This window comes from Exophiala xenobiotica (assembly GCF_000835505.1).
Source record: "Exophiala xenobiotica strain CBS 118157 unplaced genomic scaffold supercont1.6, whole genome shotgun sequence".
Taxonomy (NCBI): Eukaryota; Fungi; Ascomycota; class Eurotiomycetes; order Chaetothyriales; family Herpotrichiellaceae; genus Exophiala; species Exophiala xenobiotica.
The window spans coordinates 128,687-145,571 of NW_013562489.1; the positions used below are offsets into that span (position 1 = coordinate 128,687).

At 52.4% G+C, this 16,885-nt stretch overlaps 6 protein-coding genes across 8 annotated transcripts; all 6 read right to left on the minus strand.

Annotated features, from left to right (window-relative positions):
• Positions 1-497: 497 nt before the first annotated feature.
• On the minus strand, positions 498-3,777 carry PV05_09334 (uncharacterized protein). The gene is made up of 6 exons (XM_013455661.1): positions 3,439-3,777; positions 3,307-3,376; positions 3,183-3,254; positions 2,710-3,133; positions 2,431-2,659; positions 498-2,378 (listed from the first exon to the last, which is right to left on the minus strand). Exons 1-6 carry the CDS (start codon positions 3,470-3,472, stop codon positions 964-966), a joined length of 2,244 nt encoding a protein of 747 aa, XP_013311115.1. The 5' UTR covers positions 3,473-3,777; the 3' UTR covers positions 498-963.
• Positions 3,778-4,036: 259 nt separating this feature from the next.
• PV05_09335 lies at positions 4,037-5,754 on the minus strand. Of its 2 annotated transcripts, XM_013455662.1 has the most exons (3): positions 5,319-5,754; positions 4,931-5,263; positions 4,037-4,876 (listed from the first exon to the last, which is right to left on the minus strand). In XM_013455662.1, exons 1-3 carry the CDS (start codon positions 5,347-5,349, stop codon positions 4,374-4,376), a joined length of 867 nt encoding a protein of 288 aa, XP_013311116.1. In that variant the 5' UTR covers positions 5,350-5,754; the 3' UTR covers positions 4,037-4,373. The 2 variants fall into 2 exon arrangements, with proteins under 2 accessions (XP_013311116.1, XP_013311117.1); XM_013455663.1 differs by having other exon boundaries at positions 4,037-5,263.
• Positions 5,755-5,917: 163 nt separating this feature from the next.
• On the minus strand, positions 5,918-7,703 carry PV05_09336. Of its 2 annotated transcripts, XM_013455664.1 has the most exons (3): positions 7,493-7,703; positions 6,924-7,432; positions 5,918-6,863 (listed from the first exon to the last, which is right to left on the minus strand). In XM_013455664.1, the coding sequence occupies exons 1-3, from the start codon at positions 7,602-7,604 to the stop codon at positions 5,988-5,990; spliced, it is 1,497 nt and encodes a 498-aa protein (XP_013311118.1). In that variant the 5' UTR covers positions 7,605-7,703; the 3' UTR covers positions 5,918-5,987. The 2 variants fall into 2 exon arrangements, with proteins under 2 accessions (XP_013311118.1, XP_013311119.1); XM_013455665.1 differs by having other exon boundaries at positions 5,918-7,432.
• Positions 7,704-7,860: 157 nt separating this feature from the next.
• On the minus strand, positions 7,861-11,017 carry PV05_09337 (uncharacterized protein). Its single transcript, XM_013455666.1, has 3 exons — positions 10,201-11,017; positions 9,918-10,132; positions 7,861-9,868 (listed from the first exon to the last, which is right to left on the minus strand). Exons 1-3 carry the CDS (start codon positions 10,539-10,541, stop codon positions 8,307-8,309), a joined length of 2,118 nt encoding a protein of 705 aa, XP_013311120.1. The 5' UTR covers positions 10,542-11,017; the 3' UTR covers positions 7,861-8,306.
• Positions 11,018-12,440: 1,423 nt separating this feature from the next.
• Positions 12,441-14,411, minus strand: PV05_09338 (uncharacterized protein). The gene is made up of 8 exons (XM_013455667.1): positions 14,137-14,411; positions 14,012-14,066; positions 13,871-13,933; positions 13,675-13,817; positions 13,287-13,620; positions 13,098-13,235; positions 12,704-12,980; positions 12,441-12,648 (listed from the first exon to the last, which is right to left on the minus strand). Exons 1-8 carry the CDS (start codon positions 14,253-14,255, stop codon positions 12,479-12,481), a joined length of 1,299 nt encoding a protein of 432 aa, XP_013311121.1. The 5' UTR covers positions 14,256-14,411; the 3' UTR covers positions 12,441-12,478.
• A 326-nt stretch (positions 14,412-14,737) lies between these two features.
• PV05_09339 (uncharacterized protein) lies at positions 14,738-16,795 on the minus strand (the record flags this gene model as incomplete). Its single annotated transcript, XM_013455668.1, has 1 exon — positions 14,738-16,795. The coding sequence occupies one exon, from the start codon at positions 16,793-16,795 to the stop codon at positions 14,738-14,740; it is 2,058 nt and encodes a 685-aa protein (XP_013311122.1).
• Positions 16,796-16,885: the final 90 nt, after the last annotated feature.

Consider the following 16,885-nt stretch of genomic DNA (forward strand, 5'->3'; position numbering starts at 1 on the left):
TCATGTCCTCCGCGTTCCATCCAGCCAGCTGTCCGCCCTGGTCAGTCATATATCATTGACTCAGACTCCGCTATATACGCTTGTCCTCCCTCGCACCCTCCCTTATGCCTATCCTGCGGGCTGACTGCGCCCTCCACCGCTCCTGTCTGTACCTTACATTCACTTCATCTGCCACTTTGCCAAATCGTAACCTTCTCATTTCTCCTTTGAACCCGACGCTTTTCTCTACTTCTTTTCTATCTATCGCGATGCAAGGTGGAGCCCAAGGCGAGATCAATACCTTGGTCAGCTCAGTATTCCTCGCGAGATATCAAACAGTCTTCTGCTCAAATCTTTGGATGCCATTTTCCTCTTCGGAGAAAATGTGCACGCGGAAAGCGAGCCAATCACTACGAATTCAGACGTCGACACGTCAAGAATCCTCCACGGTCATGGCTGTTAACGCAAGATGATAGTCTGGCGTGGATTGGCTTACGGTTCTTGATGGATCATGATCTGGCTTACAATTGCACAATCTCTATTGCTTCATGCACCTGGGGTATATAGACTTTTTACGGCACAGAATCGTCCGTTCACCTTCCACCTCGCCACATACCTGAACAAGATTTATCTGGTAACCATCGTCGAGACAACCATGTCCGACGCTATGCAAGAAAGGTCCTTTTGAACCACACGCCCCATTCTGCCAACGTGCTCAGATAGACAGACCCCAAGTCGCCCGCAATGTGATAAAACAAACGCAGGCTTGTAACACCCTTCCATTCATCGGCCTGCGATCCTTGACACAGTGCGCAGAAGAACAATTGCCATCCCTTTCACGCAGCCGCCATCCATCATATTTGGGGCCTTGCATGAACTTGCAGTTCGGTCCCGCGCTGCGAAAAACCGAGCAGTGGTTGACGTGTGCAAGCAGTAGACCATGCAATCAGTCGGCCATTATCAGTATGTTTAGCGTCGACCGGATTAGCCAATATATCCCAGAGCAGCCAACTCCTTTCTGACACCATCTTCGCTCGAGATCTTACGAACCTGCGTATCCTCCAATTTTTCGCCTCCAGCGAATCGCATCTTGAGATCTTCAATGGCTCGAATCTTCTTCAACAAACCCCGAATCTTCTTGTCTTGTGGGTTTCCTCCCGGCGTCAGTGGGCTCGTAACCTCCAACTCAGGCGGTTCTTCTCCTTGCGGAACTGGTGGAGGAACGGGGATTTGTGCAGATGTGTTGATGTTCATTGGCGCATTCGCATTTCGACCCTTCTGATTTGGTGTTCCTTTGGCCGTACCATTGGTGTGTTGATGGTTGTGTGCCGAGCTCGTAATGTCTCCACGTTGACGTCTGCTGTTGCTTCGACTGCGTTCCTTCTTGGATCCAGCTGGCGGCTCAAGGCCAGGAGCCGGCACATAATTCCTACTTCGGCTTCGTTGGTGACCGCGACCATCTGGACTCCGACTTGGACTCTTAATCCTACTTGCGTTCTGCTCCGGAGCAAGGTTGCTGTTACCGGTGCCTTGTTCGCGTGCAGCTGCAGCTGCCGCTTTCTTTGCTTCTCGTTTCTTTGCATTCTTCTTCGCCGCCTTGGACAAAGGTTCTCCGTCGGCTCCTTCTCCGGTGCCGGTCAGACTCACACCGCCACCTGGAGCTGCACCGGGCGGAAGTGGTGCGTTCTCTTCGGCAGGCTCGGCACCAGGAACGACGCGTGAACGAGATTTGCCAAATCCGTTGATGTTGCTCGAAAATGACGAGATCCCATCGCGGACATAAGCAACCCCTCCCTCGTCCTCTCGCTTGAAAGCCAAGGGTGTCACTTGGCCTCGAGCACCCGGTGGTCTGTACGCACCTGCCGGCTTGCTAGGCGTCTTTCTCGCTGCCATATATTGGGTGGCACTGCTATGCGGTACAGGCATGGGAGACAAAGGATTATCACTCAGCGGATGCGCCGATGCTGACTGGGGGCGCCAGCATACGTGATACAATTCGTTCAAATCCTCGTTGAACATGAGGTTGCCCCCAGCATGCCAGATGCGAATGCCGTTGTCGACTCTGAGACGAGGTGAAGTGGTCGCTGTTAGGATATGCACACCATCTGGTGACCACTCGCACACACTCGCGTTGCTCGCCTCAATCGTGCAGATTTTCGTAAAATCCTTTTCCAGATCATAGATGTCCATCTGTCCAGCAAGGTTTCCAAAGCCGGCCACGAGGACGAAGCGACCGTGTGGAGAGAACAACACAGTATTTCGCGGGCCGAGGGGGAAAGTGTGGACTGCTTGGGCTTTAGAATTGAAAATGACCGTCTTCGCCGGCATGTAACCGTAGACCACAGCGAAGCTGTTCGATTTGGGCGACCAAGACACGTCGTGTATGGGGCCTTCCTTATCTGTAAATTGTCAGCTTGTCCAACACCCGAGAGTCATTTGGTGGCAACCGACCCAAATCGATCCTCGAATCAAAACCACCATTGGCACTGAGCAAATACAGGGTAGTCTCTCCGTAGTAGCTCTTGCCAGTCTTGTCGACCTCTGTTTGCGCCAGCACAATCAGAGAACTACCGTGGTCGTTCCACTTGAGCTGGACCTTATCACCTTTGAAGAAGTTCTTCTGAGACACCGGAGCGGTGAAGTTCGGCACATTGTAAACTCGAACGGCTGCTGGTTGTCCCTAACGCTTGTTTAGCTCGCACTGCCGGATACGAGAAAAGCCCAACTTACCTTTCTTTCAGGCACAAAGACAGCAATAGTATGGCTCTTGCCTGGAGAGATGGCGAAGTCGGTGACGCCTTCAACTCGAATTTTATTCCAAACAGTGGTCAAGTCATGACTTTGGTAAATCTGGACTTCATTTGTGACCACCCTCGCGCAGAATTTCTCATCGTAGGTGTACTGCAGATTCCAGCCAGTTTGGGACTTTTGGACAAATCGAGCAACAGTCTCTTTCTCTACCCCTTCTGCCAATGCCTTTTCATCAATGACCAGCCACACCTTGAGGTTCTTAGTAGCGTCGCCATTTTCATCCTTGGTAGAGCGTTGCCATGTGATGATGTAAGTGCCCAAGGGTGAAAAGCCAAGTTCGAAAACGTTTTCAGCAGGGAGCGTCGAAACGATTGTACCGTTATCGGCATTGATGATGTTCACTCTATTCGAGGTTAATACCGTCAGTCCAGGCAGGGTTTTTGGGCTCGTACTTCTCAGGCGAGGCCCAGGCAAAATAACGGCCGCATGGGGAATAGGAACAGCACCGGAGGTTTCCTTCCGGTCTAGATTGTCAGCGTTAGCATGGCAACGAGACTGCTGAAAGGGAAGAAATACCGCTCGAATCCAGAAAGCGGCTCGTAGTCTGGTGCACCATTGACAACACCAATACCCTTGAGTGTCCGGTCTATTGACGCCAATCAGCATGTCGACCATTTTTGTAGCTGGTGCGGAAGGGATGACACGCACAGGCAAACTGTGTAGTGACGGCCATATCGTTCATACTCTTGCAGGGGAGGCTTGCGGTAAGGTAGGAAATGAAGCGGGCGCGAGTATTGTGAGCGTCGTCAAGGGTCGAGAACTTTTCGGTCTGGTGCAGAACAAGGGCCTGAGGAGCAGTGATTGCCGCAGAAGACACCTGTGGAAATTGTCACAATTCGGGTCTTTCCGTACTTGACAAGTCAATGTCAGCTATTGTCGGTAGACGGGCAAATTGTATTTGGGTGACGACGAGAGGGTGACGAGATAGAGACAGAGTGAGAGAGGGAGCGGTAAGGGACAGAAACCGAAGTAAATTCGAGCAACAATAATGCAGGAGCCACGCGCAGTCTTGGGCTAAGAAAAAAGTGTTAGTCGTCTCGGCTCAGCGCCGCGCCCAAATCGAGGTGCCTTAGCTTCAAACATGCCGCCACCCAGTCATCATCCCCAGGCCCTACAGAGTGCTGTGCCTACAGTAAGTTAGCACGCGATTCGATCGTCTGGTTTCAGTTGCGAGCCTTGCTGGCCGCATCTCAGCCTTGCCGTCATCATCCGTTGATCTCCTTTGTAGTTAAGATAACGGCCGAAGTATCGGTTTGGGCTGTTCATGGCACATTCGTACAAGAGGAGCCATGATAGAACTGGGGCACCTTACTCTAACTAATCATACAATACAAGCAAGAGCTCGCTGTTGCCTGTCTTCCTCTCCACCAAACGTGAGCCCTTGGAGGATTTCTTCGATACGCCTGGCACATAATCATTCGGTCGTCGATGAAATGAGTAAGCTACCACCATTATCCGTGCCATAATATCGTACATCCCATCAAGAACCCGTTCTTTCAAAAAGGATTCGCCGGCAGAACACCACGGGTAAGGCCATCGATCCCGTCCCGTCTATAGCATCGTGTAACGAGAATATTCGCAATCTATTCCCTCTCGAACGGAAACTTTCCCAGCGTCTGACCGTCTCCGCTCCCCATCGGCGGTTGAGGCCGACCCCCATTGTTGAGTCTGTCCTGCATGATGCCTTCTGCGACTTCAGTGCCAAATCCTGAGAACCGGTATCCCTCAGCAGTCTGGTCGATTGGTGGGGCGGGCTGCATTGTGGTGTCGACAACATCTTGATCGTAGCTCATTCCATCCATCATCTTGGGATCCGTGCTTCCAGCAGCGGCGCCAGGAGTAATCCCACTCATCGGTGTGCTCTGTCCAGATCCAGATCCAGGCATTGTGCCGGTTCGAGGCGTTGATGGTGCATTGACATTCGTGCTTGTTCGGGACACGGATGCGCGAGTATTGTAAGGAGTAGACACTGGACCGCTGACTGTACTTCCTGCGCCCTCGCCAAATCCAACCAGACTCGCTTTGTCCTCGTCAGAGAAGCCGCCGGTGCTCGATACGCCGTCATCCTGGTCTTCGCTCATCTTGTCTGCGTCGTAGTCAACACTCCCACTAGCCCAGGTTGTTCTGCCGCCGACACTACCTGTTGCACTTGCGCTACCGACGGTGCTTCGCTCTTTGAACTGCGGGACATTGTCAAAGCCCTGGCCATAAAAGGCACCAGATCCCGGGGCCAGATGACCAAAGGCTGTGGGCCGTGAGCCAGCGACTCTTTCCAAACCCGCAAGACGCGAAATACGGTCGGCTCGTTCTGCTTCTAGTGTATTGGCAGATGCGGTTGCTCCTCGTCCTCCGTGGCCCATTGATCCATCTTTGATCGCTACAACAGACAATGCAGAGAGAGACGTGGTTGTAGAGTTGGGGGTGCCAGGACCCATTTCACTGGGTGTGGCCGGGTCGGAGGGAGGAGGAGGCACTGTAGAAAGAACAAGGTCAGTGACTCCACGCTCAACATGCCATGTGATACATACAATTGATCAAGGTCGGCCCTCTATTGGGCATGTTGGCGGAATCGAGACTGGGTTGGACAGGAGGGAAGGAGGGTTATCTGAAACCTGAGTTCTGATCTTTGAGAGCAGGTAAGATTCGCCGCCAATAGTGAAGGTTGGAAAAGGTAGAGCGTATGGTCTCGGTAGTGTAGCAGTGGTGATGGGAGGGATGTGAGCTCGTAGAGGGGCAGGACAGGAGACTCGGGAGTATGCGCAAAGTGGTAGCGCAGAGATGCCGTCGAGCGGTTCTAGATGACTTGCTGGCGCAACGACGGTGACTGAGAGGATAGAAGGATTGCGGGAGGATTGCTCTTGGAAGTGAAGCAGGGGAAGGCTTTGGCTCAGATGGTTCGGGCACTGGCTTCAGTTCAGCTGCGACATGCGATTGAATGCCCGCCTTGCCGCCCCCAGGTCAAAGCATTTTAGTTGAAAGTTCATGGGTTAGGCACTAAGTTAACGTTAGTCGAGGAGCCTGCGTCATCGCTCCACCACTGTAACAGTCGCCAGTCGCCTGTCCACGTGATAGTAATCAAGGCAGCGTAGGAAGCCGTGGAGGCCTCGGAGGGCAGCAGAACGAAACCTGAAAGAATTTGTAAATTCGTGTCCGTTCGTGCTGCATTGGTACAACTATACATAACTCATAGCAGGTCGTCATGGACCTGCGCTTGCTCTCGCTGCATCCACCTCTCTCTGGAGTGCCGCGAGATCCGCCAAAATGTCCCTGCTGCCAGTGCTGCCCCTGTTGATATTGGAGTCCCCTTGACTAACATCTGTCATACCTAATGCCGTCATTGTCGGTCTCTGAGTTTCAACGGAGCTTCTACTAGAGCCTCGCCCTCTTCGAGGCGGCGGCAGCGGCGGAGGTGGCCCTTGACTCGTCCTTTTCGGATACGAGGGTGTCTGCGTTAAGGCTGAACCTGCCTCGACACTTGACCAGTCTGAAGTTAGTTGTTCTCCGGAAAGACTGTCAGTCTCCGAGACTGGCATCACGTCAAGCGAATCGCGGCGCTCACCGGTACTGGTGGACCGGCGCGCGGGAGGAGGTGGAGGAGCCTTTGATGTTGAAGTCGTGGCGGAAGGGCTCGGGGGCGGATCAAATCCACCATGTCCGGACTGTCGCGACGAGCTGCTCCTTGTCAAGGACGACTTGCTAGGCGGCTGTTGGAGCTTTCGACGAGCAAGCGGAAGTGCTGGTGCTGTCCGCTTGTTACTTTCAGGTACAGTGGGCTTCGCAAATCGGTCGCTTGTAGGGCTCTGCTCGATCGGCGGAGATGTTATGCTGGCCGTCGCTGAACTAGTACTCTGTGATGCAGGTAATGTGAGGGAATTGATAAAGGTGTCCAATTTTGCGATGGGGCCAGTTTCAGGCGTTGCTTCTTTGTCTGGCTTTCCATGTCGACTCTTGGGTGGCGGAGGCGGCCTCCTGACTGAAGAATTAGGTCCGGCCGTGGCCCGTGGCTCGTTGGCCTCTCTCGTATCCAGCTCCTCGGAGGTTCGCGGGCTTTCCTCGTGCGTAGGTGGAATCGTCTCGAAAAGCGAGTATTGTGAGATCGAAGCCGAATCCGCATTGGAACTACTGTCACTTACAGGTTGGATTGTGGCTGTATGGGCATTTTGCGTTACGGACACTCGAGAGGCAGCACTTTGCCGTTCTCCAGTAAGCAACATCCTCTTGAATGCGTCCACGTCCATGGTCGACTTCACGAGGCCACCCTGGTCCTTCGCCCCAGCTGCAAATTCTTGTGTGGTCGATGGCTTCCGTAGACCGCTGGCAAATCTTCCCAATGTATCCGTCACAGCGTCATCCCTAGAGACGTGCACCGTAGCTGTTGTCTCGACCACTATCGCAGTGTTGGCCTTTGCATTCTCCTGCGCTTTCTCGATTGCACTGTCGTCCTCGTCGTCAGGCTGTTCTGCAAATGGGTCGGTGGCAAACGCCTGGCTGTAATCTGTAGGTACAGGAAAGGACGAAGTCGGGCTGGAAAAGGCAGACGGAAACTCTTGTCGAGTTGATTCGGGTGACGAGGCATACGAGGCCGGCGAGATGATCGCTGGAGGAGAAGCGAAATTCACATGTTTCTGAGACGCAGCACGAACTGTATAGGCGAGTCGTCAATGAAGATTCAAGAGGTCTGGGTAGAGAGCAGCAGATCTACCTTTTGTGTCTATCGCCAAAGGCTCGGTGCCGCGCGGGCCGGGCGATGTGTTGAATGAATTGCTGCCAACAACACCTTTAGCTAAAGAACTACGGCGAAATGGATTGGACATTAGGTAGCCATATACATAGCAGATACGCGTCAGGATGAATGCTGGAGGTGCTCTGATAACCAGACATCTCAGAATGGACGAAATGGGATGGCTTGTCCGCCGCAAGTAAGCAGCAACTCCGGAATCTTTGTGCAGCGTGCTTCGGATCCTTGTCAACGCCCGGTTGCGGCGAAGAGGGTCTAATTCCACATCACATCATGACCACATCTACACTGAGCATCTTCCGATACCAGAAACTACAGTACTGACTACATGGTCTTTGAATTGCAGTGTCTAACATTTAATCATTATGATTACTGGCAGCCGCGTATTGGCCACTTAATAGCTCTATCTGTTGAAAGTTCACATGCGAGCCTTAGCTCATGCTGTTCCATAGCCTGTAGCTCATATCCAGCTGTGCAGTTCCTAATGTCCTGTGTCTGTGTCTCGTGTACGTATCAGTGTCTCATCTCGGTATGGGGGAATCCCCTGACTGTTCATGCAAATAGACACCGTGCAGTGTGTATGATACGCCGTGCCCAAAACTCCTTCAACCCATGTCTATCAAACCTACCGGATTGAGAGCGCCAGTCGTCAAATCTGTCGATGCAACCAGTGCCGGACTGACGAAAAAGAATCTTTGAACTCCAAACGCCGCTGCTGATGCGAAGATGAGCGAGAAAATGCCGTAGGTCTCGTCAATATGTGAGGTCATCTCCAGGATCACTTTCCATTCTTAGTCTGAAGCCATCCATTTTCGGTCCATTGCCATGCCTTTCCACCCTTGACCGGGTGAAGCAGCATGGGACGGACAACAGTGCGGCCATATACTTCTTCCCACTCTTGGCCACCACTTTCCAGCGCGGTGATGCCGAGCAGTCGCTGGAAGATGGGCATGGCTTGTGCGGAACTGTAATACCAAGTCATATTTGTCCAGGCATACTCATTCCACTTGCTGAAGGAGCTGTTCCAGTATCCCCCAGCTTGTCCGAATGGGCCTCCGTTGAAGGTTGATTGCAACGCCTCAGCTGGCCAGTGACGATCCGCAAAGATGGGATGTGGAAAGGTGGTCGATTTCAGGCCGTGATGCAGACACATGGTCTGAGGAAACATCTCGGCGTCAATGTGATGACCATTTTCCGCATTCTCGTAGTTCATGATCTCCAACACGCGTCGACTGACCCTTCCTTGAGCGATGAGAGTGGCTCTTCTCGGGGTGGATTTGCCTTGAGCATAACCCCAGAGGTAGTTGCGGAACCACCAGTTCGTGCCAGTGACATTGAAACTGGGCAAAAAGCCGACCCAGTCGGCGTCCTCTCCAACCCCCCATTCGTAGTTGTCATCGGCTTCTTTCCTGGGCGGCTTTGGTCCTCGGGGTTTGACGCCTTCAACAGAGACAGGACCCCAGACATGATGAGGATCTTCGTACTTGGTGCGCTCGCGGAAACTAGTGTCAAAATCGCCATGGATGGCAGGTATGTAGACTCTGCCGGCACGCTCCCAGATCCCCTTTCGTGGCTGATTTCTGGCGAACTTCTCAACAGATTCGAAGAAATCGAGATAATGGCCTGTGAATCGAACATCAAATTCCCATTGGTAGAAGAAATCGAATTCTGGATGATTGCGAGCGAACCACTGGATGATCATCCAGGGACTGCGGCCAACGAAGGCATGTTCAGCCAGGTTCGAATACAGACTTCGGATTTGAGCATGATTCCAGACTTCGGTCAGCGATCGGAACTCGGGAGGAATGTGCTTGGCGATGGTAGCTTGCGGTTCGTCCTCGCCCACGAAGAGTGGTACGTTTTCGTCCTTGACATGCAGCAGCAGGAAAACTTGGTATTTGCCTCCACTAGCCAACGAAGCTTCCGCAATCATTGCACGAATGTTCATGACTGCGTCGGCCGTCCATTTAGCGCCAGTCCATACACGGATAAGGATAGCAGTTCGTTTGGCCTTGTTGACCATTCCAGGTTCTAGAGTGTCCGAGAGTGCCTTCACTGAAGGTTGGTCGTGCTTGTGTCGAATGTTGGAATATTGAATCGAGTTCTGTGGGCGTTCTTTGACTGGTCTGAATCTCTGCTTGTTGGCGACAGTACATGCCTCTTGCAGCTCGCCCCAATCCACCTTGTCCCAATCCACGTCACTAGTCTTTTTCATGTCCTCGAGATCAATAGCTTCGAATTGATCGAGTCCGTACGCTTGAAAACGGCCAATGCGGTCAAACGAGATGTTGCCATCCAATCCCGATGCTTCGTACGAGCCAAGGGTAGGGTCCACGGCGCCTGCAAAGCTGTCAGCCGCTGCTTCTCTGTAATCAGTGACTATGCTTACCGTTAGCTTTGCCAGGATACGCCCAGATTGCGTCTTCGTGGCTCTCATTAATCGGGACACCTCTTGGACCAACACAAGGAACAATGTGCTCGGCTTGCTCGACCAAATTCTGGTAGCCATCGTAGCGAACCATATGAGGTGCCTTGCTTTTGCAGTCGATCTCACCCGACTCACAGAGCCGGAGATGTGATGTGCCCCGTGTCAAACCGTCATGTCTGTGACAGGATTGCATGTCAGCTTGTGTTCTGCAGTTCGTGAGCGCGTGATCTCTTCTTTGACATACGTTTCGTAAGATTTCCACGGCCACAACTCCTTCTTAGAATCCTCCATCATCTTGTCCATCAGTTCTTGCTCTGACAATTGTCTTGGAGGCTCGGGAGGTGGACTAGGTGGTGGAGGAGGCGGTTGGCTCATAATCCTGATGAGGAGCGCAAACCCAAGGATACTGGTCAACACTTTAACAATCAGACGTAGCCGAGGCATGCAAATCTGCCATTTTGAAGGTTTCTTCCAGAAGTCGTGTTTCGCTGGTGTCCAACCTGGAGGAGGAGTCTCTGGCTCGGGTGGATCTTGAAGCAAGCCCATTTCTGAGCGACTGCCACTGATGGTGAGTCTTCGGGTCATTGAGCGCGTTTTGACGGAAATGTGGAAGGAGCAGAGATGGGCCGAAAGCGAGCGACTGGAGTTGAATAGGTGGAGGACGATGGTGGTTCCAGATCGTCTTGTCGTATGTTATCGTGGATTAGGGGAGGGAATGCGACACAGACGCAGTAACGGGGGACGTCATGTAGATGACCAACGTTTTGAGACAGGTGGTAGCGACTGGTGTTCAAATGGAGACGTTAACGACACTGGATGCTGGCACTGCCGACTTGGACAAAAGCGAGTGTGAGGTGCGGCAGGTGCAGAGCAAATTGTTAGCAGGAAGGCGGGAAGGAGGTGGACATGTATGAAAGCAGAGAAAGTAAGTCCCAAGATCTCAGTCCGATATCAAAAGATACCCAGTTTCTGAGGAGAAATGTCCACAAAATGTCCCCAAATAGTAGAACGGGCGTTGCGGCAAAAAAGCATCAAGGATACGCCACGACGGGGATGTTTTGGCCAGGGCATGAGCACTATTGGCTGGTGCAGCCTGCCAGCACGGACAGGAGCAATCACTTGTTCTGCACCTGAGGCTCCATCTGGGGGCAAACCAGGACAAGATCTAAACTGGAACAGGACGTGCACCACCGGCATGAACGAAGATATCAATGATGATGATGTGGACGGGCCGTGGATGGTTTGGCTGCACATGGATGAATCTTGCATCGTGGAGGGTCGGGACATGTTGCTTTCGAACTCCCCATCATGTCGCCCAGCGTGTCCAGCTCGCTCCGTGGTTTGCTGCTGGTCCAGTTAAGCTTTTGGTCTCTGCCATGTTCCCTGCCGCAAACTTGTACTACGACTTACTACTTGCAACTAGTCCCAACCCCAAGCCCAAAGCGAGATGTGTGACACTTGAGAGGGACGACCAGCGACTGGAGTTTGCTACAGTACCAAACAGCACCACAATCCCAGTTCACGATATCCGGGCATTTGGCCGTTGTCTACTCCGTACTCGTAGGGGCCACCGTGTATATGTTGACCGCGACTTCCTCACTCCGTACGAGTACTCGGTATCCCGTCCACGAAAAAGCAACGCCCCATCAAAAGGGGATGGCTGGGAAGCCGATATGAGACACACTATGCGCAATGGCGCCATTCTGCGCGACTGATGATTTAATTGACTATGCCGGCGGATATCAATTCCAAGCAGAATCGTTGTATCAAGAACTGAGAAAGCAACTCTCACAACGTTTTAGGTGCTTCCTCCACACTAAGTTACCTTAAGAGTAGGCACAAACGGTGCTCCGATGAACAAGGCCATGAGGCCACGGTTACTCGTCAGAAGCCACCGAGCCACGCAAGCTTTTGTTGAGAACCCTGACGTCAATGGGTCCAGCTCTCCACCAAAATCTTAACCAGTGGCCAAGGCCGAACAGTCTCTGTAACACAGTATCCACAAGAATGTCGCTCTCGCCTTCTGATACGGGGTGTCCATCTAATGCAAGGTCGATCTGCAGATGTGTGGAGAGTCTTCATTGTTTCAATCTTGTGGATCATGCAACTGCTGTATCGACCTGATCAGCCTCCATTTCGGTGGCCACAGTGGTATGCGCTCAGAAAAGGGGACCATACGGCCATACGGGGTCACAGTACTCCCTACGGCTGGAAGTTTTCGGTACAAGCTCATAAGTGTCAGCGACGGAGACAAGACAGGCAGGCAGGGCAGGCAGGCAGGCAGCTTGGCTCCAAAAACCTCACTATCCCTGGGCGTGCAGGCAACCGACAAGGCTATTACGAGCTTATAATATCCAATGCATCTCCTAACCAATCAAGCATTACAACATGGACGCAAGCTTGCATGCATGCACACACCCCCTGGGAGAACACATGCCGGAGTCCGGTCTATTTCTACATCGCCGCATCCCACCCCTACTGTACCTCCTACTTCCCACCACCTACCCCGCCACCACGATATCCTACCATTCATACTCCGGCCCAACCAGCTTGCAGACCGCATCCTCTTCGGCTGCATCGGCCTGGGCCTTGGGAATCGCATAATCAATGTTCTTACCTTCCGCTTTCTCCAGCTCGGCATGTCGTACTAACATGTCCCGTACTTTATCCAAATACCACTTCACCGCATGCTCTATCATGCCATCATCAGTCCGGAGTTTCTTTCCATCAACAGGACGGACACTTACCTTCGACAGAGTGCAGCCTTCCTATTCCCAAGACACCATTTTTGAATCCCTTCTGAGCACTGACTGCCAACTCGACATCCTCGGTTTCCACAAACCGCCAGTATGCGATATCATGCTCCATCCAGTGATCGTACTCTGCACTCGGCTTCTTCATGCTCGCTCTCCGGTAAGTCTCGCTGTCATAGGAGGTCTCGAGAGCTCCAGTGGCATTGAATCGTCCGATGAAGAGCAGATTGTCGCTGAATGTGACGACTCCCAGGGGGTACAACCAGGTGATCTAGCCAAGATCAAAACCATTAGCCATATTCCAGCCTCGACGAACGGGTGGAAGCCCCGTCAGCGGCTTGGATTGACAGGCACAGATATGACATCCAAGATATACAGAGGAACTCACGTATGCTTCAGACAAGCCTTCTCTCTTCGGAGGAAGGAAATGTCGCGACGCTCCATGTCCCTGACGAAGATAGTACTGATCCAGGGCGAAGTCTTTTGGTAGGGTTGTCGGATGGCCAGTTTGGCAATGATAACATTCCTACATCAGGAATGGTCAACTCACGCAACAACGGCAGATAGCTTGACTGACCTGAAACCCATCCACGAAAGTCTTCCAGTTGAACTCGGTCCCTCCAACACTGCTATTCCACGTATGATCATATTCCCATCCGTCATTGGGAAACAAGGCGAACTCGTCTCCAATTTCCCTCCCGGTCTGTGTCGTCGGCATAGGCTCGAAATCATCACCAAATTGCTCTTCAAAGCTGACTGCTGGGGTCTCTCGAGCGTCGAAATTCACAAAAATGAACCCCTGCGGCGTGACGTGAGTATGGATCTTAAAGAGCGAATGAGCCTTGGGCTCGAAGTCGGGAAGTTCGTTGTACTCCCTCGCTTTGTGCAGTTCGCCGGTGGGCAAATACGACCTCCAAATCAGTCAGTCAGACAATCCTGTGCAATTGTGAGTGGATCGGGCTTACCAGCCATGGAATCGACATGCAAGCACCGTACTCGACCCGCTGGTCTTTTGTATCACTGGGTGCCCGCGGTGCCGACAAATGTTATGGAAGGCATTGATTCTTCCTTCCTTGTCCCTTATGAGGAAGAAATTCCATCCAAACATCTGCCTACTGCTCAGCTCTCACAGCATAGCATTATGGATTCTGAGCGGCTTACTTCCATCGTCAAGTAATCGCCAGCCTTCTGAAACCGCGCACTGAAACTTGCAACATGCCATAACTGCAAACACAAGTCAGTGCCGCTCAGAAATCATTTTTCATGGTGTCCACAGCTGAAAGAAAGATGAGGAGCATATACTGTTGAAAACAAAGCCCTTCTCTCCAATTGAAAGATCTTCTCATCTCGATACCATCTGTGCACAATTACTCTTCATCAGCATTTGATCCATCAAGCCAAGAGGACCGAAGAACTTCGGTCCTTACCTCGACGGTGGCAGATTGTGCGTTTTCCGTCCCAAGTCGACCGCTCGAAGATTCTTGTCCTTGCCCTTTTGCAGATATCCGCCGTCGGCGAGAAAGGTAGTGCTATCGACCGTCGTCATCCTCGATATGTCTGATAGATTAATCTCCTACTCGTAGGTTGCTATGCAATCAATTTTCATGTACAAGAAGTTCGTCAATCTGATCTGACAGGTTCAATAAATGTATTCTATCCTTGCGAATCATCCTCTGAAGAACTCCTTCCATCAAGAACTAATCGCTCCCTTGCCGTTGGTCGCTCCGTTAGTTTTGAGATAGCCAGATGAATGACACGGAGAAGGCCGTCTGGGGAATATTTACTGCATTGGGTCACGATGGCTGTTCACCTCAAGGTCGAGTAGAAATCTATTTCTCCACATCGATTAAAAAGTGTACGAATATCTTTACTTGGAGCAAGCTCTTTCTGGAACTCTACAAATGGTGACCTCAAAAGGGATCTGAGACCACACACACACCCAGCCCACGACAGTCGCAAAACGATATCCATATAACGGGGGCAACGAACATTCTACTAATGTCCAATACATGATCTCAACGGCACCCTTCAAGCCGAGAAGGCATCGCCCACAGCCCTCCTCATACGCTCCTTGATCTCCTCCTCAGAATACTTCGGCTTCTTGGCCTTACCACTTCCGCCGCCACCTGTCACTGCCGCACGCAGGTCACTGAATGAAAACATCGCGCGGGTGTGATGACGTGGTTTGAGCGGAGATTTGGCAGGGCTGGAAAATGGAAGAGCTGCCAGCGCTGAAGGAGACAGTGAGCGTCGCGGAGCCGAGGCACTAGCATTTGTGCTAGACATGGCGAGATTGTCAACGCTGCTTGGGGGCGTCGAGTAATTTGAGGCCGGGGATGATGGGGTCATTGCGTCTGATGCGCAGCTCTCGGTCAAGGAATGCCGCTGATCCGTGTATTTGGCCGCGACCGGTGCCGGACCTTCAAGAACAGTAGGTCGAGGGACTGTTGGCGACACGGGAAAGGCGCCAGGTGTCTTAGCCAGAGTATCGCTATCCTCGAGGTAGACAGCCGGTATCGTGGGCACAGGTGGTGTGCTCTCGCGTGGCAAGCCTTGAACTCCTTTGATGGCAGGTTGGTTCCTATGCCTCGAAGCTTGCAAACCCCCATGGACCAATATCTGTCGTGATGCTGACAAGGCTCCAGACATGAGTGCAGGATTGAGCGACATTGACTGTACGCGTGGTCGAGCATCACTATGGATTTCTTGACTCCTTTGGAGCGGTAGAGGCTTCCGCGTCGGCCGTTCAGCGGAGGGACGTGAAGAGGCTGCTCCTGCCTCATTGGTCCCCGTCATCCATACCCATGCGCTGTTCGTGGATAAACGGTCCGCAGATGCAGTTGTTGGAGTTTTGTCGCCGTGGCTCGATGGCGTATCTGGGTGCAAATGGGACAGCACATGCTCCGACGTCGCGGCAAGCTCGACGAGCGTGGGCGAAGGGGGGTCAGGCGTACTCGATGCTGCCGACGCCTGGCGAATATTTTGCTGCTGTGATTTCTCTGGGCCGCTCCTGGAAGCATCGTTCATTTGGGGATTTATCTTTAGTTGATTGAAGTTGACGAAGGGCCCGACTCTCGCGGCCAACTCTTCAGTCAGCCCTGTCGGCTCGCCACCAGCATTCAATGCATCAAGCATGAGCCGCTTGTTAGCAGACATCATATTCTGACGCCTCTCGGAGACGAGTCGGAACCAAGCAAGGTCTGCAGCCACTGAGACTTTCAGCATCCCCACCTCCGCTAAGTATCCGTCCTTGACATTGGCCATCTTGTCATCGTTGGCTCGTTTTAGTATGTCCATTTCCATTGTCGCATTGATCGTCAGAGCCTTAGACTCGGAGCTTTGCTTTGCGTTGAGCTCTTGCCATTTCTCTTCGCGTTGTTTCTTGAATTTCTCCTGCAGCCGACGTTCTCTAGCTTCTTTGTCAGTCTTTCCATGGAGATGCGTCTGTATATCCAGAAAGAGGTCGTCCTCCAGTTCGTCTTGCTCGGCATTGAAGACATCTAACTCGGACTTGTGCTTGCGTGCGATAAGGGCGGCCCTTTTGTTGACGTTGGACTCCATCTTCGTCTGTAACTCCTGGGCCTCCTTTCGTAGCCTCCCTACTGCCGCATCTCGTGCGCCTCTTCGGAGCTGCTCGGCAAGTAGACGGCGATTGTCCAGTCGTTGCTTTTGAGACCGGATGCGACGACTCAAATCTGCCTGCATCGCATCGCATGTCACTTCAACAGACAGTCCTAGAATCTGTCGATATTCACGCTCCGATCGTTCTTCTTCCCGTCTCCTTGCGGCTTCTTCTTGTTGACGGTCCGCCTCTAATCTGGCAAGCTCGGCCTCTTCCCGTCTCCTTTCAGCTTCTTGTCGCTCTTGCCGCCTTTGTCGCTCCTGTGCTTCACGACTCTCAAGTGCCTCAACCTCGGCAATGGCTCGAGCAAGTTCCTCGGCCTCAGTATCCACAGTAGTACGTCTTTCCTCCCTTCGACGTCTCAACCCTGCTTGTCGATTTGCTTCATCGACCTCTGTGCAATGACACGTGCGCCACTTCGCGCCACAAACGTAGCAAAACTGAGAGCCGCACTTACACGTCATATGACGGCAGCCGGTAGTTCGCTGGTGCGCGTTAGCTAGAACTGCATATGCATACTGAGCACGTACTTCAACCAGAGCCCGACAGCTGAA

Bases quoted from the DNA above. Each gene is read 5' to 3' on its own strand.
- PV05_09334 (XM_013455661.1), bottom strand. From the start codon at position 3,472: ATGAACGATATGGCCGTCACTACACAGTTTGCCT. The intron at 3,134-3,182 runs GTACGAGCCCAA...AACCTCGAATAG, and splicing joins GCCTGGGCCTCGCCTGAGAA to AGTGAACATCATCAATGCCG. The intron at 2,660-2,709 runs GTAAGTTGGGCT...AACAAGCGTTAG, and splicing joins TCTTTGTGCCTGAAAGAAAG to GGACAACCAGCAGCCGTTCG.
- PV05_09335 (XM_013455663.1), bottom strand. From the start codon at position 5,349: ATGCCCAATAGAGGGCCGACCTTGATCAATT. The intron at 5,264-5,318 runs GTATGTATCACA...TTCTTTCTACAG, and splicing joins AGGGCCGACCTTGATCAATT to TGCCTCCTCCTCCCTCCGAC.
- PV05_09336 (XM_013455665.1), bottom strand. From the start codon at position 7,604: ATGTCCAATCCATTTCGCCGTAGTTCTTTAGCTAAAGGTGTTGTTGGC. The intron at 7,433-7,492 runs GTAGATCTGCTG...TCGCCTATACAG, and splicing joins TTTGGCGATAGACACAAAAG to TTCGTGCTGCGTCTCAGAAA.
- PV05_09337 (XM_013455666.1), bottom strand. From the start codon at position 10,541: ATGACCCGAAGACTCACCATCAGTGGCAGTCGCTCAGAAATGGGCTTG. The intron at 10,133-10,200 runs GTATGTCAAAGA...ATCCTGTCACAG, and splicing joins CCGTGGAAATCTTACGAAAC to ACATGACGGTTTGACACGGG. The intron at 9,869-9,917 runs GTAAGCATAGTC...ACAGCTTTGCAG, and splicing joins GTATCCTGGCAAAGCTAACG to GCGCCGTGGACCCTACCCTT.
- PV05_09338 (XM_013455667.1), bottom strand. From the start codon at position 14,255: ATGACGACGGTCGATAGCACTACCTTTCTCGCCGACGGCGGATATCTG. The intron at 13,818-13,870 runs GTAAGCCGCTCA...AGCAGTAGGCAG, and splicing joins GCGATTACTTGACGATGGAA to ATGTTTGGATGGAATTTCTT. The intron at 13,621-13,674 runs GTAAGCCCGATC...ACTGATTTGGAG, and splicing joins GCATGTCGATTCCATGGCTG to GTCGTATTTGCCCACCGGCG.